The sequence below is a fragment of the Vulpes lagopus genome, chromosome 19 (genome assembly GCF_018345385.1).
Source record: "Vulpes lagopus strain Blue_001 chromosome 19, ASM1834538v1, whole genome shotgun sequence".
Taxonomy (NCBI): Eukaryota; Metazoa; Chordata; class Mammalia; order Carnivora; family Canidae; genus Vulpes; species Vulpes lagopus.
In genome coordinates, this window is record NC_054842.1 from 29,722,589 (window position 1) to 29,750,128 (window position 27,540).

General features: G+C 42.5%; 1 protein-coding gene across 3 annotated transcripts in view; it reads right to left on the reverse strand.

Annotated features, from left to right (window-relative positions):
* Positions 1 to 27,540, reverse strand: part of CPNE4 (copine 4) — a 493,898-nt gene that overhangs the window by 440,939 nt on the left and 25,419 nt on the right. For 2 of the 3 annotated variants that reach the window (XM_041733665.1, XM_041733664.1), the window contains one exon: positions 17,520 to 17,676. In XM_041733665.1, the coding sequence (XP_041589599.1) occupies positions 17,520 to 17,572 (53 nt within the window). In that variant the 5' untranslated portion in view covers positions 17,573 to 17,676. Of the gene's footprint in view, positions 1 to 14,527; positions 14,929 to 17,519; positions 17,677 to 27,540 lie in introns of those variants that run through there. The other variant, XM_041733667.1, reaches the window with a different exon arrangement.

Below are 27,540 nucleotides of genomic sequence, written 5' to 3' on the forward strand. Positions count from 1 at the left end.
CCGGGTGCAGCCTGGGATGTGGATGCAGAGGCTGAGACTCTGCTCGATCTCAGCAAAGGCAGCATGTCACTCTCCCAAATGAATGAATGAATAAATGATAACCCCTTAGTCTAATCTATGGAACCGAGCACATGGAAATCCTGGCTATTTCCTCAGGAAAGGGGACAGTGGGAACTCCAGTTCCTAAAGAGAGGCACAATGGGGGTGTCTAGGTGGCTCAGTCGGTTAAGCGTCTGCCTTAGGCTCAGGTCATGATCCCAGGGTTCTGGTATGGAGCCCCGCATCAGGCTCCCTGCTAAGCAGGGAGCCTGCTTCTCCCCCTCCCTCTGCTGCTCCCCCTGCTTGAGCTCTTTTGTACTCTGTCAAATAAATAAAATCTTTAAAAAGAGAGAGAGAGAAAAAAAAGAGAGAGAGAGGCACAATGTATGCACTGAAGTAAGAGTTGGCCTCCCAAATCACACCACAAGCATGACTCCTTCTCCTGGGATGACACATGTCCTATTCCTCTCCCGGCCAGGGGTGGAGGACAGTAAGAGCCAGGAAATTACCATCACCTCTTCCTCCTCCATCCCCCGTGAAGTAATCAGTAGCTCTCTAACCCACCATATGACAATTTGGGAAGCCAGGGGGAATGTGATTTCCACCTATGATTTTGGTGTTTGAGCAGAGGGGCATCGGGCACATCTGGTATGTGCCCAAGATTATACCAAGAGCTGCTGAGCATGAACAATAAGCATGTTCTTCAAGCCCATCTCCATAAAGTGACTCAGAGCAAGCATTTAGCATGATTTTGATGCTCTCAACTGTTAAATCCCCATGTCTCTCTCCATGTAGAACACCCGATAACACTGTGACAGTAGACTGTCATGCTTTTTGACCCTGGGTAATAATTCCAGCTGATGCTAAATGAACATGACTGCTGGTGACTCAAGAGGCTGTGGCTGTCACTTTGGCAGACTGGGGTACAAGGCACCAAGGGTGTCTTGCCTCATCTCTCTCTCTAATATGTAAAATAATCCTGCAAGAAGGATCCTTCGAGATCAAATCAGATACTTTGATTTTATAAAGGTGAAAATGGAACCCAGATCATAAACCATTCATCTAGAAATTCACAGTCATTCATCCTACAAGCATCTACTGTGTACAAGATCTTTACAATGCACAGCAACAAAATTCTATCATTAGATATTTGGCCTATAGTCCAAATTTCAGAATAATACTCCCTTGGATTTTTTTTTAAGTCTACATATGTTTCCCCTTTGGAGATGGCTAAATAGAAATATGTTCCTAGTGCAGGAACTAGCAGACTTTTTCTACAAAAAGCAAGATAGCAGGCTGGGTGGGCCATATAGTCTGTCACAACTACCCAGTTCCGGCATTGTAGTATGAAAGTAACTATCAGCAATAACAGGTGTCATTATGTTCCAATAAAACTTTATTTACAAAAAAAAAAATCTGCATGCTGGATTTGGCCCACAGGCTATACTTTGCTGACGCTTGCCTCTAGTGGATCTCATTTGACAATGACATTTTTGGGCTGTAGATCTCAAGTTTGCTTCAATCAGGCCTTATTTAATCTCACACCTTCCTTAGATTCATAGAAGTTAAAAAGTATATATAAAGGAAAAAGCACAGAACAACGAGTTTAGAGAATGAACCTTATATTCAGCTATTATAACCACCCATAAAACACAGGGAAGGAATGGGAATCATAAATAGAACTGCTCCTGCCCATCCAAGCAAAAAGCGACAGAAGTTTTCATCTAAATGACCAAGCACTGAGCCTCCCTAATTGGATATTATCTCTTCTCCCCAGTTTAGGAGGAGAAGGGCTGGTCCGATCTTCCCTGAGTACATTCCCTGGGCAGGGCAGATGGGGAGCAGGGGGCCAGCATCCTTCCGTGTTTGTGTCTGCTTTAGAGAAACGGGATCTCGAAAGTGACACCAGCAATCTGCAAAACCAACAAGGTTCATCACTTAGAGTGAGTATGTGTTGCTCATCCAAGCCCATTGAGTCAGAATTTGAGAATTTGGGGCAAAAAGCTCACAACTTAAAAATAGCATCAAAAACTTGGCTGAAAGGGTTCCCAGGACATGGCCTTCATGGAACATATTACATAGACTCCTGTTTGATGTAAGTGAAAAGAAGATGCAACTGGCTGGTACACTCATTTATGCCCTTGACCCTCCTCTAACTGCCACTTTCCAGAAAGGGAATTCCTTTACAAAGTTATAATTATCAAGTGGAATGTGACCTTTACAAAGAGATGCAGTGTGAAGGAATCTATGCTGCCTCCGGTCAACCCACAGAAATGCTTTGTGTCAAATTTCAGCTCTTAAGGAAGATGACAAATAATCATCTAGCAGCACATTTTTTTATTTCATTTTTTTGTTTGTTTTGGCCATGGGATGTGCCTCTGTGACACCAAACATCTGGATAAACATTTTTAAAGTTTCTCCATGAACCAGTGATCTAGATTTTATTGTCAAAAAAACCAAACAGTCAAAGGACTGGAAGATATCCTCTTTCCAACTTCTCATTCAAGGATCTGCTACATCTAAATCACCACCCTAACACTGCTTGCTGCAGCGTCTCCCTTAGTTCATTGGTTTCTATGAAAATAAAAAGAAATTTGAATTCATTGATCATCGGTTGAAAACCACTTTGAGTTATGTCAGCTCTGATTTGGTTGATTTTACTCAGTAAAACTTAACGATGCCATAAAGCATTAAGAGTCAGCCAGAGCATCAGTGTCTGAACAACCACGGACCATTAGACACCAAAGGAAGGTATCTACTAGGACTTCTCATTCCCGTTAGATAATGAATAAAAATGATGGGAAAAGGCAGTATTTCAGTCATTAACCCACAATTAAATACAACTTAGCTGCCAACACTACACAAAAGCCACAGCTCTGGAGTCTAATCGTTCATCTCTTCCTCCCACAGTAATGACGCAGCAGGAGCAAGCCCTTAGCCTGTTTCCTTGGGCTTCCCTTTTGGTGGCATATGCCCTGGGGAACCCTGAAGGCAATACATGTCACAAACGTTCATGAACCGTAGCTTTCTAAATTCCCTTGGCTGGGATAGAGATTCTTCGATGAGTAATAAAGCCACTATATCTCAGTTTGTTCTGGGATAGACACAGTTTAACTGTTGCTTTGCCTTATCGTAAATGCGCATACACATGCATACTTACACACAGAAAAATGTTAAGAAAGCAATTCCCAAGCAGGTCAGCCTTTTTTTTTTTTTTAAGATTTTATTTTATCTATTCATGAGAGACACACAGAAAGAGGCAGAGACTTAAACAGATAGTCCTGATGCGGGACTCGGTCCCAGGACCCCGGGATCATGACCTGAGCCAAAGATAGGCGCTCAACCACTGAGCCACCCAGGTCCCCAAGGCCAGCCTTTTCTTTAGGAAGTTGCCATGACTAGAAATACAGGCTAAAGTTTAAGAGAGTCCCCCATATTAAAAAAAAAGTTTAGGGGGAGATGAGATGTATCTCATATTTGCTGGCTATAAAAGTCATCAAAACAAATTAAGATTGAGAATCTAAGAAAAATGCTACTACTTGCATCATGGTTTAGTGCAACAGTTCTCAAAAGGTGAACCATTTTAATTTCCAATATAGTAAATGTAGACAGATTTAACCTAAACAAACAAAAGCTCTTGGGATAACTGGATGTCAGCAGTTGAGCACCTGCTTTCAGCTAAGGACGTAATCCTGGACCCAGAGCAGCCCGGGTGGCTCAGCGGTTTAGTGCTGCCTTCAGCCCAGGGCATGATCCCACATCAGGCTCCCTGCATGGAGCCTGCTTCTCCCTCTGCCTGTGTCTCTGCTTCTCTCTCTCTCTCTCTCTCTCTCTCTCTCTCTCTCACACACACACACACACACACACACGAATAAATGAAGTCTTTAAAAAAAAAAATCCTGGGCCCAGGATCAAGTCCCACATAGTGCTCCCTGGGAAGAGTCTGCTTCTCCCTCTGTCTATGTCTCTGCCTCTGTGTCTCTCATGAATAAATAAATAAAATCTTTAAAAACAAACAAAAGCTCCTGGGTGGGGGGTGTCTTTAATAATTTTTGAAGAGTATAAAGGGTCCTAAGACCAAAAAGTCTAAGAACCGCTGGCTTAGTGGAAGGAGTACACATTTTGGAGTAAAATCATTTTCAAGTTTGTTTTGTTTCCTCTGTCTCCCATTAGCTGTGTAACCTTAGCCAAGTTACTCAGCTTCTTTGGTCTTCCATTTTCTATGGATCAGACTAATTACCCTTATAATTTTCTGCTCAAGCAAGTTTCCCTGCTGAAACATGATACCCAGAAGGTCAGGATTACGTCTGTGTGTTCACTCCATATCCCCTGAGCCTAGCACAGCACATGGCATGATACATGACAGAGTCTCAATAAATAGTTATGAATTGATTGACTGGACAGGTATGAGGATTAAATAAGATAATATGCATAAAGTGACCATTGAGGTACCTGGCACATAGCAAATGTCATAGCCCTGTAAATATCAGAGCCCTTTCTTTCCTGCTAATGCTGTTCTCAGTTGTACTACGCAGGATAGAAAATGCAGTTTGTCTATATAAAGTGAATATTTAAGACTTGGTTCTCAAACGGTGGTCCCCAAACCAGCAGCATCAGCATCACTCGGGAAATTGTCAGAGATGTACATTAACTGGCTCCAATGCTAGACCCACTGAATCAGAACCTGGCAGAGGCCAGAAGACATTTACTTGTGTTGTAACAAGTTTTGTAGGAGATTTTGATTCGTCCTAAGTGTGAGAACCACAGCTTTGAGACGCATTGTATCTCTCTGAAAAGAGTATTTTATGCTAGTAGCACTTTGGACTTTGATATCTGAGAGCACCCAATATGTCTATTGCTGGCTGCCTAGAATCCTTTTTGAACAACGGTAGATGATACATAAAGTCAAATACAATAAATATCTGTTGCTGGGCCTTGCAGGGCAGGCAGTGTGACTGATTTTGCATCCTGGCTGTGTATCTGGGGGCCAGTGCTAAACACAATTTGCATCTGAAAGAAAGCTGGAACCAGCAGAGACAGAGGAAGTTTTAGCTTAGAGAAACCCCAGCACAACCCTTGAGTCATTTTTGTAGCTAGGCATAAAATTTGTGAGTGGAAACAGAAGAGGGAGAGAAGAAAGGTAAATGGTTGTGTCAGTAGCTGCGGAAAGCATATATTTTATTACTGATTTCTATCAGACCTTCATAAACACACTCCTAGTTCTCACAACTCCCTTGCAATATAGCAAACCACTGCCATTAGGGTAATTACTCATAGCTCTAAACTTTGAGGGGTGCCACTAGCCAATACTAATTACAATTTGAGTAATTTCCATGTGCTTGCAACCTGAAGGGCACTTGCGAATACTACAGACGTGTGCTGTATCCTTCGAGGCTCTCAGCTATCCTAGGGTATGGACACTATCATTACTCATTTTACATCTATGGAAATTGAACTTCAAGAGATGAAGCAGAGCTGGGATTCAAACTCAAGAATGCCTGACTAAAAATTTACGCTTTTCACTAAAAATTCTACCAACCTATATATACAGTACAAAGTATAGCCTTGTAAATATAATGGAGCACATTTTAGATAGGGACTATGATTCAGTGAATGAAGTAAAAATCACACAATGTCAAAATAATCCTCAAAAAAATCCCATCAACTGTTCAAGTATACTATATTACATGTACAATATCTACAGTAATATATACCTGTACAACTTCAAACATTAATTTAGATTATACGATATAGACTCATCAAAGTACAGTAAGAGTATTTTTAATAAATGAGAGAGGGTGTAGAGTTGATTTTGAGTAAGTTCAATATACACTGTAGCCCCCCACAAACTTGGCCCTCATGCAGGATACATGTTTAAGGGAATGGGCATGCATACAGGGTGACAGAGAGTTATCTATGTACCAGAAGGTTCTGGGCACTCTGGAGTTATCACAAGACATACACTATACAGCGGTTACCCAGAAAAGCTTGTAATTCACCAGGCAGTAGGCATGACCACACATGGTGATACTACACAGCAGGAGCCAGAGCCCAGCCAGGCCACAAGGGCGTGTGAAAAAGAGGATCGGAGCCTTCGTGAGAGAGGCAGCTATAGAAGGATGGATAAGAAACAAAGACCAGGGATCCCTGGGTGGCACAGCGGTTTGGCGCCTGCCTTTGGCCCAGGGTGCGATCCTGGAGACCGGGGATCGCATCCCGCATCGGGCTCCCGGTGCATGGAGCCTGCTTCTCTCTGCCTGTGTCTCTGCCTCTCTCTCTCTCTCTCTCTCTCTCTCTGTGACTATCATAAATAAATAAATTAAAAAAAAAAAAAAAGAAAGATCATTCGACACATGGATTTGAGCAAAGCACCTTAGCTTTGGAACTGGGGCGGGGGCACCCTAGACTTGAGTCCTCCCCTGTTGTGAGTGCTTTGGGCTTGACCCAATTATTTCTAAAATGGGACTAATAATATCTAACCCACAGAATATTTTTATATTTAGTATTTTTAGTAATTATATGTATTTATGTTTATACAGTGCAATAATTGTATTCTTTTATGCAAGATAAATGTGTATTATCTGAAATAAATTAAAATCACATTTGAGAAAGTACTGTATCTTCCTTTAAATCTTCTCAGGGAAGAATGGAGAGGAGGAGTGGAAGGCTAGGAAAAGGTAACACTTAGTGCACACCTATGATGCAGGTCCTTCGCTACCTTGTATGGTGTACATTTTTATAAACAAGGAAATAAGGTTCAGAGAGATTTAGTAATTTTCCCAAAGCCAAACAGCAATGGAGTGGCAAAACCAGAATGTGAACAGTCTTTTTACCTTCAAAGCTGAAGCCCGTGTCCTGACAAAATTCGGCAAATATTTGTCTTGACCAAATTGCATTGCAACCTAGTGATTTCTTGGTACACTCGGAAATAAGTGTGAGGAAGAAGGAAATGACATTGCTCATGCAGTCAACCAAAACTTTTTGAGCAATGGCTATGTGCCTGGCCCCATTTGGGGCTTGGCAGTGAACAGGACAGGGAGAGTCCGGCTCCTGTGAAGCACAAAATGGGGAGGAAAGATAGGTGTAGCATGAGCCAGGACAAAGAGTGCAGAAACCTCTGTCTTGCCCTCAATCAACCAGCAAACAGATTGTGAGAGTGATTTTACCATGCTGGGCCTCAGTTTCTTCATCTGAAAAATGGGAAAGCGGTGTACCTAATTTATAGGATTGTACAGCTCTCACCCTCTCTGACTCCATAAGAAGCATTTATTTTCCATAAGCCTTAATGAATGTTATCAGCCCATCCCGCCCCACCTGCACCAAAGCAACTATTTGTGCCCAGCCCTGATGTCACATGAACAAGATCTCACATATAAACCTCCCTGACTTCTCTCCATTTTGTCACTGGAATTTTTGTCTCTTAGTTACAAGTTGAAACAATTGTACAAAATATAACAAAGACATCAAATCAGATACCCTGTGCCCCTAGGGTCTCCAAATAACTTAAAAGCTTGTCTGTCACTTTAAAGACAATGATAAAACATTTCTTTTCACCATTCTACTACTACCCATATTATTTTTCTTCCTTTTTTTTTTTTTAAAGATTGTATATATTTATTCATGAGAGACACAGAGAGAGGCAGAGGCACAGGCAGAGGGAGAAGCAGGCTCCCTGCAGGGAGCCCAATGTGGGACTCGATCCCAGGACTCTGGGATCACGCCCCAAGCCAAAGTCAGACACTCAACTGCTGAGCCACCCAAGCAACGCTATTTTTCATTTTTATATATTGAATACATATTTCAATATTTTAAAAACAGAACTCTTATTTAGATTGATCCCAACCCACCACTTAGTGATGAGTTCCTTGTTGTTGTTATTGTTATATTTCTATCATGTTTCCTTTAAAACTCATTTTCCTGTTTAAATGGATTATGTCAATTACATAGACATTTATCTTATGATATAAATGAAGCGAAAATACCCAGGGGGGTGGTACAAGCTGACTGGATGTAAGAACCTCTCTCAACACTGCTGAACATACACACAAACCTAAGTGCACACTGAGTGAGATTTCCGCCAACCCCCATATTTCTATTCCTCAGAATCACCCTCCCCAGACCAGGTTCCTTGATATCCAGGGAGAAGCAAACACACCTGAGTATAAAGGACTTGAGGGACTATTCTTCAAGTTCTCTGAGACAAAGCAAATGATTCCCTTAACTCTTTTTTTAAAAGATTTTATTTATTTATTCATGAGAGACACAGAGAGAGGCAGAGACATGGGCAGAGGGAGAAGCAAGCTCCCTGTGGGGACCCTGATACAGGATTCAATCCCAGGACCCGAGGATCACGACTGAGCCAAAGGCAGACGCTCAACCACTGAGCCACCAGGTGCCCCTGATTCCCTTATCTCTTAATCCACATAATTTGTTCATCTGTCTCCTCACACTTACCCTCCATGGGTTTTAATGTCTGTTCTCACGTACCTGCCTACCCCTCAAGCCCACCACTTCAAGATAGGAGCATCATGTTTATCCCCAGTGCCTACCACAGGTTTTGGCATAAAGGCTGTGATTAAGGGGAATCCCTGGGTGGCTCAGCGGTTTGGCGCCTGCCTTCGGTCCAGGCATGATCCTGGAGTCCCGGGATCGAGTCCCACATCGGGCTCCCTGCATGGAGCCTGCTTCTGTCTCTGCCTCTCTCTGTGTCTATCATGAATAAATAAACAAAATCTTTTTTTTAAAAAAAGGCTGTGATTAATTATTACTCAACAGATGAATAAATGAGACCCTTCTGCTGAGGGGGAGAGAGTGTGGGAGATGGAGACAGGAGACAGAACCTCCGATGGAAAAGAAAGAATGGAGTTTTGGGGGAACTTTTAAGAGAAGGGACACAGGGACTAGCATTTGCCTGCCCACTGAAATATTGGACCCTATCAACACTCTACATTCACAGCCACTGGCAGCCCCTTTTCCAGATGCTAACACTAATGCAGGTGAAGTAATTTACTCTGTCAGCAGCTTGAAAACTCTAAACCCCAAGTTCAAGTTGGGTATTTCTGAATCCAGGGAAGGGGCTCCAGTGTCAGGAAGCAGAGGGCAGGCAGTCAGACTCACAGCCAGTCATGCTGAATCCTAAGAGCTTGCAGGCTGTCCAGCTACTGGGCAACCCACACAGGCCCTGGAAGCACCCGGGTGGCCTTCCAAAGGCAAAACCTTTGGTCTTCTCCCTGTAGTGAGGCAATTTGGACTGGAGAGTCAGAGGCGCCCGGAAAACCAATACTTCATACCTGAGCACATCTTTGGGGTTCAGTGAAACCCCATCCCTGAGCCTAGAAGTCAGGTTCATGGTCCCAGGAGGTGGGCTCTGCTGGTGCTCCGGCGCCCTCTAGCGACCGTCCACCTGAATGCCGACTCTCTCCAGCCCTTCCCCCTTGCCTCAACACTAGTAGAGGCAGTCCTCACCCTGGACTCCTGCGACCTTAATTTGTTCCTCCTCTCCCTCAAAGTGCAATGAATTGTCCTGCAGAGATGCGAAATCTCTTGGATCAGGAAGGTCTTTTAGTCAATACACCCTAAACCTGAGAAAGTTTCTGGGCTTCACCTGAAATACGTTATTTTCCCCGATGTATCCAAAGAGAAGAAATGTGTCTGGTTTTTTAAGTAATAAGAAATACAGAGTTAGAAATATTATGTTTCGAGCCAAAGATGGAAAAACGACATTTTAGAGTTTGTTCTTTTTGAATAGACCTCCAATTTAGAACAGAATAAAAGATTCCCCTGTGAGTTCCTGGAAGCGTAAATACTCATAAGATCTCTTTGCTTACTTTATTGATTCAATTATGACATTTAAAGTAGCAAACTAAGACTGTGCATGAACAACTCTTCACAAAACATGCACATTCCTAAATGGCTGCAGACAATGATTTTGTACAAATTTAATCACATCTATTGGGTAAATATTGCATTGGCTCTGAGAGAGCAAAGTAGTAAGTCCCAACCCTACTACTCTTCCAAACATTCCAATGGAGGTGGAAGTCCCCCCACCCCACTATCAGGAAAGATTCTCAGTGCACATGACCCCAGAGACTGGCACCATCACAGTAATTATCTCCAGGGAATTTGAGTCTCTATAAAGAGAGGAGAGAGTTGTTGAAAGAGTCTCCTCATCTTGAGCAAGTCGCCTTTCAGAGGTTCAGTTTCCACATCTGTCAAATTAAACAGCGAGTGTCAAACAGATTATTGCTAAACTCTCTTCCAGTTCTGAGAGGCATAGATTCAAAGTGATAAAGTTGTTGCTCACAGTTTAGAAATGAGCCCACCACAGGCCAGCTCTAACTTGGCTCCTCCAGCCCCCAGGAGTGAACTAAAATCATAGGACTGGAATAAACCTTCCCAAATAAGGCATCCTTACCACTTTCTTCCACTTTTCAAAACTTGCCTTCAATATTTACCGATGTAAAAGCCAGTGGTTGTCAAGAGGCTTTCCAAAGAATACAAGAGCCAAAGAAAGGACTTTCCAGGCTTTGCCAACTTAGGAAAAACATACACTATATATCATATATATATATATATATATATAGTAATTCATAGACTAAACAGAAAGCTCCCACATAAATGAGATTCCTATGCAGAAAAGACAGAAAGTAGATGTAGGCACTATTATGTTTTTATTATGCAGTCACGAGCGTTAGGAGACATCCACTAATCGAATTTAGTGCTGAGGCCTTCTATGTATTGTCTACTCCCAATATCACACAGAAGACAGCACATCATGTCTGATCCATTTATTGAGCTTGATTTTGGACTTACCACCAACCTCCACATAAACACCTTATCCAAAGAATGGATTCCAGCCCACTTATTTTCATAACATGCTTCCCTCAAAAGAAAAGCCATTATAGAATTCTTAGGACATCCTAAAAAAATTAAAGTCTTGTAATCTGTTATCATCTACACTCAATCAGGAGAAAGGCAGAATCAAATGCAACTCTATTATTATAGACTGGAAGGTTAATTCTAATGCACTATAGGATGGTCTTGAACCATGTGACATTTTTACTTTAAATGCATTTTAAATTTTCTGTTTGATATTTTGTGACTCTGGTGTACCGGCTACCGTTGCCAGGGCAATATGACTTTGGGTGACTGTATAGATCCAAAGGGGTTTTTGTTTTGTTTTAAAATATTAACAAGACAAAAATGGAAAGATCAAAGATAGAGAACAAATCTAGCCTTTTTTCTTCTTCAAAATGAATGAAATACAGATCTCCTGGCCATATCTCTGATTAAAAAATACAAAGACTCATGAAGTGACTTTTCCAATTAGTGTGGAGCCTTTTTCCCAACCTATCAGGTTGATGCTATCAAAGTACTCTTTTCATCCTTTGTTCTGGATTCGGATCCCCCTGAAAGTATAATGACACACACTGACTGTTCACCTCCAACACATTTGCCTCTAAATGGAAAAATCCTTTATGTGAATAAAGGTGGTCATAATGATCCAGAGTGTTATATTTCAGGATACAGAAAAAGGCTTGGTGCAAACCATATGAAAACATTCAGTTGGGTTCCAAAAGACTCAAACACAGATGAAAATAAAGATTCCACTATTAACCCACTTTTTCCTCTGTTTGTTTGTTTTTTATACTCACTATATCATAAGGTTTTCAGTCATGGTGGACTCAAATCATCTGATGATAGGAGGAATCAAAGCATCTGTTTTGTTTTGTTTTTTTTAATACTACCTAAAACTTCTTTGGAAACAGATAATGCCTTTTTTCCTACTAACTGGAATGAGGTATGTTTTAATCAGAAATCCACATGCAGGTCAAGAAACACTTTACTACAAGATATCTTTTAATTAAAACCTCTAAAAGCAGGATCCCCCTTAAAAAATCAATGATTCAAAAAAAAAAAAAAAATAAAAAAATAAAAAAAAAAAAAAAAAAAATCAATGATTCAAGCAAAATGCCATGTTGCTATCAGAGACCTAGAGATAAACAGGAAGTCTTTTAAGTACAATTAAAAAACAATGCACAAACCCCAGAACTACGGTTTTTAAAGAAATACTTAGGAGTTCTAGTAAAGTGGTTGTCTCATGCTGGGAAATTCACTGGCCCCCATCTGTGCCTGTTTCCAATAAATAATACTAGGAGTGTGTCCGGAAGGATAAAAACGAAGCTGACCACTCACAGGAAAGGTCTAAGTTTGATGGTCATGAGAATTTTCACACAGTAACAAAGGATTCAGATCTTTGGTTCCATTATAGGCAAGCTCTTCTCACCCAACCATTCAAAACTGCCCAGGACTCAACATCCACTCCTGCTATAGACTGATACTTCCTTTTATATAATGCTCAAGGGAAATCACCTAGTTTTGATGTGATTGGAGTTTGATCTTGCGAAGCTGTCAGAATCTTCCCATCAGAGATAAATGAGCAGATTCTGGCCTCCATTAGTATGCACATTAACTCAGGTGTCCTATCTGTGTTTGCCAACCCTCCTATTTTGATCCACTTCCCTACATGTGAGTACCTTTGACCTACTCTGAGCTCAGACCCCCTGATCTGCTAGAGCAACTCCATCAGTCTTTCTTTAAAAATAGACAGGCCAATAAGATGAATTTAACCTAGAAATAGCTTAGTAAGGGAAATGAAAACATCAGAAGTTATCTAATCACAGCAACAGCCATCCTGAGCTCTATCTGCTGAGTAATAAAAAGAAGTGGAACCTTCCTAAACTTGACGAGTATCATATAAGTAAAATTCTTGTTTGCCTCTGGCTCTTGGGGAGATGTGCTAATGCAGTTTAACCAGTGTATACTAACTACAAAACACTGTCATAGATTCAGAACACCTGCAATCTGGGAAAGTTTTTTTTTTTTTTTTTTCCCTGAGGGGAGGCGTAGTCTTGACATAAAGCCAAAAACATTTTTTTTTAAAGCTTACAAGCATCTTTGAGAATAGGGATTGTTAAGAGGGCAGTCGAAGGAAGGAATGGGAAGAAAAGAATATTTCATTTGAAGTTAAGATGGTTTTTCCCCTAAGACTACTAGGCTTTAGTCTCAGTTAAAGAACACTTTAAATACCTTGGACAGCTCAAAAATGCTGTTTAGGAAAATGAAAACCACGTGAGCCAAGAACAATCAGAGCAGTGTTTTAAAAATCCTTGGCAAAGCTGCAATAGGAAAGGAGAGAATAGGGGCTAGTTTTGCATAGTTTTGAACACAGGTGCAAAGGAACGGAGGCATCTCCTCCCCAAAGGCACTGAAATCCTATAGCATCAGAGGGTTAATGTGTGTATGTAGGAGGGGGGTGCAGGGGGGAGAGTCTCTCCAGATATTTCTCTTACAAAGTTTCCCAGGATACTCACCCCTCCCTATCTCACCCACCCCCCACTACTCTGCTCACCTTTCCTCCCTCCACCTCCGGAACCCCCAGGGCACGGATTTCCTAAGCTAGTGCACCCGGGGATCACCACTGCAGTCTGTGATGTTTCCTGGAGCCTCCCAAGTTTGGGGACTGGAAGCCGGAGTCTCGCAAGGACGCGGGTTGGGGGGTGCGGTCGGATCTGGAGGGCAGGGTGGGAACCGGCGCCTTAAAGCCCACCCACTCCCTTCATAGGGGAGAGGGGAGTGAATCTCCCTAAGAGTATTTCTGCCAATTCCCCAAGGGTCATCAACACTCAGCAGACTTGGCGTGGGCCACCTCCGAACTGTCTCCCTGGACTTCGCCCTAACAATCCACGGGCTCCTGTGATAACACAAGGGGTCCCGATCTCTTTAGTCCTGAAGTCCCTCCTGTCCCACCCCGGGCCCCAATTCCCCTCCTGGCTACTTTATCTAACAGAAGAAGGAGCGCGGAGGGACTTGGCTGCATCAAGGGACTTGCAAGCCTGCTGATGAGTTTTAAGCCCGAGAGCCCCCCCCTCACACACACACACACACACACACACACACACACACAATTACTTATCATCGGGACCCATTGCAAGGGGGGTGAGGGAGGAGGTGGAGAGGCTACATCCAACAGCACCTGGGTCAAGCCACCGGTGCAATTTCCCCGCTACAATTTCCTGACTGTCGGGGTGGGGGGGGGAGCCGCAACTTCAGCCAGGACTGTTCCCCTCCCGGATTTCCAAAGCAGCGATGCCCTCCCGCGTCCCCCACTTGCAGGACCGGCTCCCGGGCGGCCCCTCCGCAGGCCCGCGCCCCGCCGCGCCCCGCCGCGCCCCACCCCGCGCACCCGCCCCAGCCCAGGCGAGCCGCGCGGGCAGCAGAAGACGAGATGCGTGGGATGAAAGTTCCCCTGGATTAAAGCCTGGGCCCGTAAGCTGCTTCTTAAAACAACACCAGCGGTGATGCACGAGCAAATCTGAGCGAAGCCCGGCGCCTCTCAAAAGTTGGTCTTGCTACGCAGCAGCCCCAAAGGACTTTGCCATCGCGGCGCCCCAAGAACACGGGATGCAGAGTCGCATCCTCGACTTACCTGGAGGTGCCGGCCGCGGAGCGCAGGCAGAGAACTGAGCCGGGACCGGGTCTGTCCCCCGCCCCCGCCCCTAGGATGCGGAGTCCGGCTCTGGAGCGGAGGGGTTGGCGGTGTCGCTGGGGGCGGGGGCGGGGGCGGGGGTTCGGAGCCCTCCCCCCTTCGTCCTCTCAGGCCAGTTTAGCAACAGCGGACGGAAGGGAGGCTGAGCCGAGAGTTTGGTCTCTCCGGAAACCCGGACTCCATCCTCGGAGGCGGGGGGCGGGGAGGGGGTGAAATGTTGGATGGAGGCGGAGGCTGAGCTCTGAGCGAACTCCGGGAGTAAGTGGAAGGGACGGGAGGGGGCGGGAGGAAGGAGGAGGAAGGGACGGGCACGCGAGGCTGGCGGGGAGATGGCAGCTTCTCGGGGAGATTGCCACCTTCTGACGAAACCCATGCGCCCGGCGAGCGGCGAGATCCGGGGGGGAAACCTCGGCGCGAGCGCCCCCTGGGGCTTGCGGCGGCGGCGAGCGCGGCCCGGGGGAGCGCGAGTCCGGCCCCGCCCAGCGCCGGCCCGGGGCGGGGGGTGGGGGCTGCTGCCCGCGGGGCTCGGTCCAGCGCGCGTGCTGGGGCTGGGGCGGGGGCGGGGGGTCCCACCTGAGTTCTCTCCAGGGCTTGCACCTCATCTGCACTTCAGAATAAAGCAACAATACCTGGGAGGGGGGGGGGTGGGAGCGGTACTTGTTTTTGTGCACGTTCAAGGAAACTTCTTGGATGGATGATGCTCAGCAGCCACCAGAGATGAAGACAAAGTGCCCACCTCTGTATCTTCAGGGGCTCACAGGAGTGCCTGGCATATGGTAGGAGCCGGCTGTGTGTGTGTGTGTGTGTGTGTGTTTAGTAAATAAATGCATGAATAATTGAATGAAGGGGGCTTTTCTTCATCACACGTCTTCCTGAATACATCCATCTCACAAATAAGTAGGAGATAAAGAAATACTTAGAGAGCACTCTGTTTAAAAATAGATATAAACATGCTGTCTTATGTAAGGGGTAACCACTGCCACATGGCATGAAGCACTTTGAGGAAGCAAGTGTGGCATTCCGGTTCTGAAACTTATTCGAAGTCGAATTCAGATCAATGAGCGATGGAAGGACATACTGGGCATCGTGTCTGATTGTTTGCACAACAGCAGATAAACCAGACAGCTAAAAAATAAAAATAAAAATAAAATAAATAAATAAAAACCAGACAACTATCCTGTTGCATGTTGTAGCATCCTGTCACACCATCTCTCTCAGGTGTCATCAGAATCACATACTGGACCCCAGAATCCTTAAGGGTTAGAAAAAAAGGCTGTCTCTGACATGGAGGATGTTATAACATGGACGGGAATACTGGGAGATAGGCAGCTCTTTCTCCCCATCCTCTTAACAAGACCACTCTTCATGTGAAGAGGTTATCAGCCAAGAACTGTTCATCAACCTCAGAGTTCTCGATTGCAAAGAGCAGAGACAGAGAAATAATACAATAAGGAGCAGGTGCCCCTACAGAGGCAATTAGGAAGATCTTTGAGATTCAGGGGAAGAGCCTTCAGAAAGAATAATAATAATAATATAGGATTTTTCCCTCAGCTCACCTCTCAAGACCGTCTGAAGTAGGATAGCACTCACCATTGACCCTAGGATCTTAGAGAGCTTGCCTGTACACTGAAGCTCCTCGGATTCACTTTGGTTTGAAAAACTTGGGTCACGTGGCTCAACAGAAGCCAATCCATGTGCCCTGGGATACGGGATCGCACTGTAGCACCAGGCCCGCCCCAGTGTCTGGAAGATTCAGTGTGCCCCTTAGCACGCCTGGAGCCAGAGTGGAGCACCAACTCATCCGCACCACAGCTCAGTGAAGCGCAGGGCTGGCTCTCCAATGTAGTCTCAGATCTTCCTACCAGGAGTGAGGGGACAGATGCTGAGTAAAATCAGCCTGTGTTTACTAAACATGAAAATATTTAGTCGAAAATATTTCTTTCAGGTTTGAGTAATAGCCTCGGTAATGAAGTTTGAGCTGCACTGAACTTACAAAGATGAAGGGGGAGAAAAGAAAGTGATTATGCATTTCTTTGCATGTTGACTTTTGTTCCCTGGAATTTAAGTCCCACGGAGCGAAGATCTGTTTTGTCATCTTACCTGTGACTATGACCCGATGCCTGGTTCGACATCTGTCACTTAGCAGGCGGTCAATAAACATTTGTTAAATTTCTTTAAAATACCTTAGAGATCATTTAACACAAACCTCTTATTTTATAGGTGAGGGAAGAGGAATTAAGATGTGCTGAGCATGCACGATTTCCAGGCAATGTGTTAGGCACTCTAGTGACCATCCCATCTAATTTTCTCCACAATCTACCCGGGGAGACTTTATGATGTCTACAACACACCGGGGTTTGGGTGGTCAGGAAGGCCAGACCAGGGCACACAACTAGTTAATGAGAGAACAGGGAGTGTTAATGGAAGCAGGCTCTGAAGGGACAATTAAGAATGGCTGAACACGCGAAACATGGTGCAGAAGAGAGTCAGAACTCATAGGGAAGAATCCAGTACGATCATCTTTGGCCCCATGTTAAAAGCATAGACACATAAACTAAATGCAACACCACAACTTATGACAAATATGGTTTCCTCTGCCAGCAGGCTTCAGCTCCCTAATTAGAAACAAACAGTCGCCTGCAAGCCAGTGTGCAGAACACACGTGCAGCTTTTTTCCAGAAACTTGGTTTTTGGTTTTTGTTTTTTTCAAGGCATGACACGAAGGTAAATTCAAAGAGACTCTTCTCAGGGCACATAAAGCAGAATTTACTCCCACCTCTCGTATGAAATCAACAGCTCATCTCTATAAGGGAAGACATATAACCAGCTAATGAACTATGGTTGCAATTACTGCCCCCACACCAAGTTTGCTCACCAGCCGGAGTCCCTTCAAAAATTGTGACATCAACATCCCCTTATATATATCACTCACCTTCTTCCAACTCTCCTTCTCATGGATTCTGAGCTGCTGGGTTCCACAGCCATAATCAAAATTATCTAATTCCGAGCCACAGAGTCACAGTTGCCACACTGGTGTCCCCAAGCCGCAAAGGAGGCTCCAGCTCTGAGTAGATTCACTCGCCGGGTCTCTGTTTGATAACATAAGGGGAGACATCCGCTCACTGTCCTATGCCAATATGAAAGGCACCCCACCCATCAATGTGACAAGGGAAATGCTGGAATGGAGCCAGGGAACAAAAGGGAAGAAATGTGGATTCTTCCCAATGCCGTTGATACCATTTTTTAAGGGTAGCAGATGATGAAGGGGAAAAACAGGCAGAGAGTCAATGCCCTGCATTAAAAACCCCGGATCCTTCCCTGAATGAGTCAGGGTGAGCATTTTGTTTTGAAATTGAATTTCTGTTTTCTTTCAAGCTGTAGGATGGTTACATACTCAACGAGTCAAAGGGATGGCTGTAAATAACAGGATTTAGTTTTGAGGCTTTGGATCAAATAAAAATCTTGCATTTCCCCCCTAGGGTTATTTATAGCTCAAAAAAGTGTTCTCTTTTTTTTTCTTTTTTCTTTTTCGTGTGATTTTGAGAATTGACTGATAGGTCTTCTGTGTTTCTGTATATGCCTGAAACAGGTTGTATTACTGGAAAGCAGAAAGGAAAGCTCTAAGAAAGCCCTTCTATGATGCTAAAAGTCAAGAGAGAAGTGATACACATGTTCCAAACTGACACAGGGATCAGATCTTCTGCTGTCTGGTCCTCTTCTCTATGGCACCCTGTGTGACCTCTGGTGCCTCACCCATCAGGAACAAGCTAATGCTATGAAGGGGTGCCTTATGCTTTGGTCTACCAATAGGTGGCATCAAAATCCCTCTAGCTTTTCTTTATTACATTAAAAAAAAAAAAAAAAAAAAAAGAGGCAGAGAGCATTTTCTGAGATTTTGCATTTTACCATGGGTGATGTTTTAAAGGACACTAGATCAGCTATTATTTCAGAGCAGGCTATCCCATTTATCTCTTAATTAGGCCTCTCAGCCCCCTAAGCCTCAGTCTCCTCATTATGAAAAGAAGGTATTTGAAGTGAACTCTAGCTCTGGGGTTCTGCTTTTTAGCTACATAATGTCTGCCCAGGCACACCACTCCTCATGTTTGTGATAAACCCTTTAAGACTCCATTCCTTTGGGTTTAAGGAACGTTAGTACGAATCTCTCACTCTGTTGCAGAGACTGCTTTTTGCCTAGCCTGTAATCATTTTTGTTTGTTTTTCCTTATGAAGAAAAAGCACAATTTCATGGGAGGTGGCAATGTGCTCAGCCCCAAACCCACATTACTCAGCCTTTCTTGCAGATAGGATAGTCATGTGACAAAGGTCCAGCCCTGGACTAATATGGTAGGCACTAGATACATGTAACTAAATTTAAATTTATTGAAATTCACTTAAATAAAATAAGACTAAAAATTCATCTCCTCAGTCATACTAGCAACATTTTTAAAAAATTTTTATTTTTGGCTTGAACAACAAGAAATTTATTTTCTCATAATTTTACAGGATGGGTGACTCAAATCGAGGTCCTGTGGGGTCAATTTCTTTCTTTTTTTTTTTCATTTAAGTATACTTAACACAATGTTACATTAGTTTCAGGTGTACCACCTAGCAATTCAACATATCTATATGTTATGCTATGCCCATCACAAGCATAACTACCACCTGTCACTATATGCTATTACAATATCATGGACTATGTTCCCTGTGCTGTGCCTTTTATTCCCATGACCTATTTACTCAATAATTAGAAGCCTGTATCTCCCTCTCCCCTTCACCCATTTTGCCTATCCCCTACTCCCCTTTCCTCTGGCAATCATCAGTTTATTCTGTGTATTTATAGGTCTGATTCTACTTATTTGTTTTGTTTTTTAGATTCACATGAGTGAAATCGTATGATACCAGTTTTTCTCAGTATGACTTACTTCATTTAGCATAATGCCACCTAGGTCCATCCATTGGAAGATCTCATCGTTTTTTATGGCTGTGTAATATCTGTGTGGGACACCTTCCTTATCCATTCATTTATTGATGGATACATAGGTTGTTTCCATATCCTGGCTATTGTAACCAATGCTGCAATGAATACAAGGATACATATATTTTTTCAAATTAGTGTTTTTGTTTTGTTTAGGTAAATACCCAGTAGTGGAATTGCTGGATCATATAGTATTTCTATTTTTTATTTTTTGAGGAAACTATATACTGTTTTCCACAGTGGCTGCACCAACTTCCATTTCTCCCAATAGCACAGGAGGGTCACTTTTTCTCCACATTCATGCCAACACTCATTATCTCTTGTCTTTTTCATTTTAGCCATTCTGGGATGTGTAAGGTGATATCTTATTGTAGTTTTGATTTACATTTCCCTGATGATTAGTGATGTTGAGCATCTTTTCATGTGTCTGTTGGCCATCTGTCTGTCTTTGGGAAAATGTCTATTTATGTTCCTTGCCCACTTTCAGTCAGTTTGGGTTTTCTGGTATTAAGTTGTTTAAGTTCTTGGTATATTTTGAATATTAACCCCTTATTGGACATATCATTTGTAAATATCTTCTCCCATTCAATAGGTTTCCTTTTTTTTTCTTTTGTTAAGATTTTTTGAGAGAGAGAGAGAAAGCCCATGTTCATGTAAGCAGGAGGGAGAGAGAGAATCTTAAGCAGGCTCCATGCCCAGTGCAGAGCCTGATGTGGGACTTAGTCTCACAGCTCTGAGATCATGACCCTGAGATAATGAACTGAGTCAAAATCAAGAGTCAGACACTTAACCGAGTCAACCAGGGACCCCTTGTTGGTTGCCTTTTTGTTTTGTTGATGGTTTCTTTCACTGTCACACTAGCCATATTTTAAATGCTAATAGTCACAAATGTCTAACCATCTCAGGTCAGACACAGAACATTTCCATCATCGCAGAAAGGTTTGCTGTGCAGCGGTAGTTGAGATGGCAGTGGAAGTTATAGGACAGTTTCTATGACAGTCTTATGAGGGAAGAACATACTGATTCGGTTGATATGTATCTTTATTTTCTTACCTGCTTACCCCTCCCTCCATTCTGCCTGAAGGTAAAGGTGGGTCAGCCATCACCTGACTATGAAGCAGCAGGATTTGCCAAAGCAGCCTAGGCAGAAAGATAAAAGGAACCTAGGTCTTTGGTGACATGAAGGCAACCATGTTATCACCAATTTTATTATGAGAAAAATGAACCTACCAACTGATGCGAGCCACTGTTTCCAGCTTTTTAAAACAGCTAAGTAGTATTTTTAACTGATATATCCTCAGAAAGTTACCTGGACAATTTTCTATTAATGACTTTGGATAAACAATTTTCTTTCCAGTTTCCTTTACTTTGGAGAGAGTAGAGGACAAGATCCTGGCTAAAAGAAACAAAGCAATGTCTGTATCCACAACAAGATAATTACTAATCATTCATTTCAATATGCCAAATGGGCCAAAAGGGAGGAAATAGGACATTCATTAATGGTACCCAAAATAATTATCCCATATTTTATAGTTTGGCTGAAGAGCAGCTTTGCTCTTCATTTTCCTGGAGAAGAGGTAGATGTCTACAGAAAAAGAGAATAATATGTGAGCCTGTTCTATGTGCCAGAAACTTGGCTGAATGATTTAACAACATTATCATATTTAAGTCTCATGGCAACCTAACAAGGTGAGTATCACATCTTTTTTGTTTTGTTTGTGTTAGCAAACTGAGGCTGAGAGAGATTGAGGGTTGTGGGTACAGACATTTTGACCTTGTCAAAATCTACATAGCTAGTTAGTTATAGAGAGGAGTTTCAAATCCAGGTCTAGTTGGCTCTTGCCACAACTACATAATGGAATTCTCCTTGTGAGTAAGGATCATCAGATTCTGATCCATATGTGCTTATTTCAAGGCTCTTATTCCAGTCTCTCTATCACTTTTTTCAGTTTTGATTTTTTTCCTACCACAGCAAAAACTAAGGATATTTATCTTCACAAGCTATAGAAATTGACCAGGCAGGTTAGAGCAAAAGGCTTTCCAAACAAGCAAACGACACAATGGCTCCAAGTGAAGAGCAGGCACAGCCTGATCAAGGAACCTGAAATAACTAAGTGATTCACCATATCTGGGGCAAAAAGGAAGAGAAAGGAGCAAGGGCTGAAGCAAACGCAATACTGTCAACAGTATTGGTGAGATGGTTAGACGTTTGTTTGTTGTTTGTTGTCAATCTTAAAACAAACAAACAAAACAAGGAAAGATTGAGAAACTAACATAGACGGGAGGATATTAAACATAACAATAAATGTAATGTGATGCCCTCAATTGGATCCTAGCACAGAAAGAGGACATTAATGGGAAAACTGGTGAAATCCAAATGAAGTCTAGAGTTTACTTAATAGTAATATACCAGTGCTGGTTTGTGACAAATGTTCCATGGTAATAAAATGTGTTAACACTAGAAGAAAATGGGTGAGAAGATATGGAAATTCTCTCTACTATCTTTATAACTTTTCTGTAAATCTAAAATTATCCCAAATTAAAGACTTATTTTAAACACACACACACACACACACACACACACACACAACTTTCTCACTTGTTTCCTAAGGATAAAGTTATACACAGCTTTTTACCTCAACTAGTATAATTTTCAGGTTTTTGATGTTACCAGAATGATAATTTAATTTAATCCATCATTTTGGCCTATTTTGTAAGTAAAAACCTTACTTTATCTGCTTGTCATCTTTAGGTCAAATATCTTCTTGGCAAATTCCACAGGAAGACTCTTCCCATTTAACTCCTGGCAGAACTCAGAATATTGATGAGAAATGCCAGAGGACTAGGACCCAGCCGACTTTTCCCTGGCTTGGCTGGTTCTCAACTGGCAAAAGAAGTGACAACCCTACTCCCCATCTCAAAACAAACAAACAAACAAACAAAAAGAAAAATACAAAAAACCTTCTGGGATACAAAGACAGAAAGTCAGAGCATGCCATTTTTACATAGTCATTTTTCTGATTGCAACTCCACTTTCTGCATTTTTCCAGCAGCGCAGCCTTTAAAGTGAATCACCGGTGATCAAAGGCAAACCAAAATAACACATTGTTCCTCTAGAGAAGAGAAGGTGAAGTCCTATCATTCTGAGGGTATTCTTGGGGGAAAAAGAAAGAAGAGCAAGAGAGAGACCACACTGCCTACTTTTTCTAAAAGCAAGGCCTATAATTTTGCTCTTTTGAAAATCTTTTTTAAAAACACTTGCTGGTTGGGAAAGGCACAAATAATGCTGAGGCATATATTAAAAAGTTTATCTGTTCTGTTTCTGTCACCTCCTCCTGTAGCAGCATGCTGTGGGTGATCTACATCGTGTCTGATCTTGCTGTTGTATTTGTAGGAAGGGAGACATTAACAGGTGTTGAGCATATGTGCACCAGACACTACACTAGCCCTTACAGTATGTTCTCATAGATTTCTCCCACCTGTGCAGGGTAACAGTGTGGGAGATTCCAAAAAATTATCACTGTTCTTCCCCTCCCTCCCTACATCCACAACCCTTGCAATGTGCCTCTCCAGCAATCCCCATCAAGTAGGGGAGTCTGTTTCTCTACCCTCTTGAATCATAAGGCTGGCCTTGTAACTTGCTTTGGCCAAGAGAAAGCAGCAGAAGTGAAATTGAGCCAAATCTGAGCCTAGACTTTTAAGAGGTCTGTCACATTCCACCCCACCTCCATGAGAACAAGCATAGGCTATCTTGTTGGAGGATGAGTGAGAGATGGGCCAGTGATGACCCATTGCAGCTGAAGCCCAGGCATGTGAGGCAGCCCAGGCAAGATCAGCAGAGCAGCTCCTAGCCAACCCTCAATTGGCCATAAACACATGAATGAGCCATGACCAAAACAGCTGAGCCTGGGGAAAATTGTGAGCTAATAAATGCTTTTTATTTTAAGCCACTGAGTTTTGGAGGTGGTTTGTGATACATCAATAGTAAATTGATACATGAATAGTCATTTCTTTTTAAGATACAAGAAAATGGAGGCGTGAAGAAATGGAAAGATTACTTTTCCCAATACTGCAGAGCCAGTAAGTAGGGATAGTCAGAATTCAGTCCAAGGATTAAATGAATCTAAGGTCTCCACTCCTACTACAACCCCAGCCCATAGAATGGAAACAAGAAGAAAAACAAACACAACCCAATGTCGTAGCTATGTAAATGTGATAAAACTAAAGTGATTTTCTCAGCTCTCTTCTACATAATGTGCAATGTGTGTAGATACGTATACATTTGTAAAGAATTACCTATTCAATGGAGAGAATGAGCTAGGTAGTGAAATCTATTTTTTAACTTTAGCAACAATCTAAATCAAATGCATTCATCTTGGTGTTAATCTGTAAATTGCAGCGCAGTGACAGTTTGTAGGTGACAAGCTGACTTGTTTCTCTCCTAAAAGCAAGGTGACTCCAGGGATAACCACTCAGCACTCCTTTTCTCCCTCCCTATGTGGCTCTGTCCTGCTCTTCCATCCCTCCTTGTGTGTCTCTTTCCAAACCTTTTCCCTTTTACTCCTTGTGCTCACTCTCCAACTTCATCTGTCAAACCTGTACAATAGTACTTTAATTTATTCTAATAGTCTCATTTCCTAACCCCTGCATTTTTGATAACTTCCTCCACTGATCTTAAATTTGTCACCCTGCTAGTTCATTACTTCCAGATGTCTTCCTTTGGGTCAACAAGAGGGTGAATTAGATCATGTCATTCCTCTGTTTCATACCTTCTTATTGCTCCCAGGATAGTCTCAACTCCTTAACATGGCCTCTAGGTCCTCTGCATGATCCACTCCTTTCTACTTTTCTTGCTTGGGTTCACACTACCAATCTCTCCAGCTCTCGGTATGTGTGCTTTAACAAGATTGAATTTCTTTCAGGTCCTTGGACTCCTACTTCTGAGTCTTTCTACATGCTGTTTCTTTTGCGTGCTGGGAATTCCCTCAATGTGCATGTGCATGAGTGCATACATATACATGCTTTATTTTTAAAGTCTTACGAGAAATTTCCCTCCTGCTGAGAAGTCTGCCCTAAATCTCCTAAACAAGATAACATGGTCTTATTATGTGCCCACATGTAGCCCGTTACTTACCATTACCACTCCATACTGTACTTGCTGGTTTAATTATCCATGTCCCCATCTATCTCATTGGCCATTGTATACCAGAGGCTAGAATGGAGCTTGGTACCTAATGGACTCTCAATAAATGTTTATTGAATGAATGAATCATATGTTGGTTTTCTTCCTTAGGTATGCTTTACTCTCAAAGGAATTTTCATAATTTTTAATGCTCCATATACAAGAGAGCCATATTGGAATATTTTTGGTCGTAAGCAAATGAAAAATGAACATAAGTTAGCTTAAACAATCAAAAATTGATTGGCTTGTATATCTGGAAGACCCGAGAGGCAATACAATAATCAGGTGGTTTTATTCCATAACTCTGGCTGTTTTACTCCTTTCAACCTCAGATCCTAAGATGTTACAACCACTCAGATCCCACATTCATAGGTCCAGAGGATGAGAGAAAATGCTTTTTCCCAGAAATCCCATGCAAAAGTTAGAAGGTTTGCTCTGTTTTGATCACTTAGGCTGTATGGGCAGCAAAGAGCCAATGCTGAGGCCTGGAAAATGCAATATGCTGATAACTTAAGCTTCCCACTCCCTAAATAAGTGGATTGGGTGGGGAAATAGTGACCAATTAAATGAAAATTGGGGTATCATTAAGAAGAGAGTCACAGGGAGCACCTGGGTGGCTCAGTCGATTAAACATCTACCTTAGGCTCAGGTCTTGATCTCTGGGTCCCAGGATGAAGCCCCACATCAGGCTCTCTGCTCAGTGGCAAGTCTGCTTGTACCTCTGTCTCTGTGATCTCACTCTCTCTCTCTCTCTTTCTCCCAACTAAACAAATAAAATTTAAAAAAAAATAGAGAGTCACAGGTGCTGACTGTAGCTAATAATGACCCTGGATTTGTCACAACACAGTTTTCCATGGATTAATTCATAATAATTTATAAGATATATGCTCCGTATATGGTCTGCTTTGGATATTCAATCTTCACAGATTATACAGATTCTGATGAGCCTCTTCTCAACATCATTCTGTGATGAAACAGGCCTCATAACTGAGCTGCTTTAACAAAACTGGTAGAAGCTTTCCAGCCTCTTGATGAATAATCAAAGTTATAATTTTAAATGCAGAGACTTCATCAACTATTTCTAAGAGTAGTTCTAATTCTCACTGCTGGTTGCTCCTTGTCTCAGGCACGGCTTCTCTCTCTTTGGTCTTATTTTCCATCTCTGTATTTCTCCCACTGGAAGCCTCTGTATTTCACCTCCTCTGCTTCTGTGTAAAAACATCTAACATTCTGCTCTTTGGGGACATAAAGAGTAGCTTTCATATTAGGCCCAAACTAAAAATACATCTCTGCCTTGAGCAGAAACAGGATTCTTTCTTTATGGACCACAAAACATTCTTTCTGTCTCTAGCGTGATAGAGATTTTACGATTTAACCCCTTGACTACCAATATTAGCCAGTTGTACAAGTAAAATCAGCACAAATAGGATAAAGAAAGATATCAGGTCATTTAAGGGAGTTCTGGGGATGTCTAGGTGGCTCAGTGGTTGAGAGTCTGCCTTCAGCTCAGAGTCTGATCCCAGAGTCTGGGGATCGAGTCCTGCATCGGGCTCCCCAAAGGGATCCTGCTTCTCCCTAATGGCCTATGAGACTCTCATGAATAAATAAACAAAACCTTTTTTAAAGGGGGGGGGTGGTTCTGGCCATCAAATTTATATTAAAATAATTCTGCACATCATAATGTCTGTTTTTTAAGATATCAAAACAACTGGACTTCAAAACCCCTCTTTGATATTTTCCCATCCATAAAAAACAAAGACCAGGATCACACAGATACTACATTCCACAGCCTCTTATCAGAGTTGCCACAGATAGCAAGTCAATTTATTTGTGATTCCTTTCTTTTTCCTGAATGCTTCCTTCAGGAAATATAAAGCAAGTACTGACCCATTATTTATTCGTTCATTCAGTGAGTATTTACTGAGCACCTGCTATGTGTCAGGTATTCTGCTAGTCACTGGCGATAAAAGGAATAAATAGGTTGATATTTTAATGTGGTGATAGTCACGAAACAGATAAATCTAATAAAGCATGGTGAGCTTATGACAGAAAATGTGCAGGTGCTGTGGCAACACAAAACTGGGGGAGTTTAAACTGCTCTGGGAAAATGGAAAGTATTACCTCTTTAAGAGGTAATACTTTGGCTCAGAATAAAGAGTCAGTATGAGTTGCCCAAGAAAATGGGAGTGAGGGAAGGGGAAGAGGCAGAGAAAGGATTGTGTGCAGAAGAAAAAGGCAGGAGGAAAGCAGAGGTGGAGCTGGAGATGGGAAAGGGAGACTGTTTCTGTGACATACGGTTTCAGGAAAATTATGAGGGGGCAAGGGGTTGAAAGGAGGCAGATCATGGAAGATATTATAATATCATTAAAGAGTAGGATTTATGGAGTCACTGAAAAAATTTTGAAAGGGGACTGGCATGACTTTATTTCCATTTTAGAAAGCTCCTTCTAGCAGCTGGATGGAGAACTGACTAAAGGTGAGCAAGACAGGAAGCAGAAAGACTATTTAAGATAGTGGCACTGATCTGGTGGAAAGATGATGGTGGCCTAAACCCAAGTGGTGACAGTGAGGAGGGAAGAGCTAGATAATTCCAGAAATAAGATAAAAGTTCATATGACTTGGGTTCATTTAGCATGGATCCAAATTACCTAAATAGTTCAAATTTAGCATCAATTTATATGTGTTTTACTTAGCTGCTATTGGTATCCTGCCTCCCCATCTCTTGCCAAGCCCCCTCTGCCCAAATCTGAGGTCACCTGTAGACAGCTGCCATATAACACAACACAGATGGCTGCC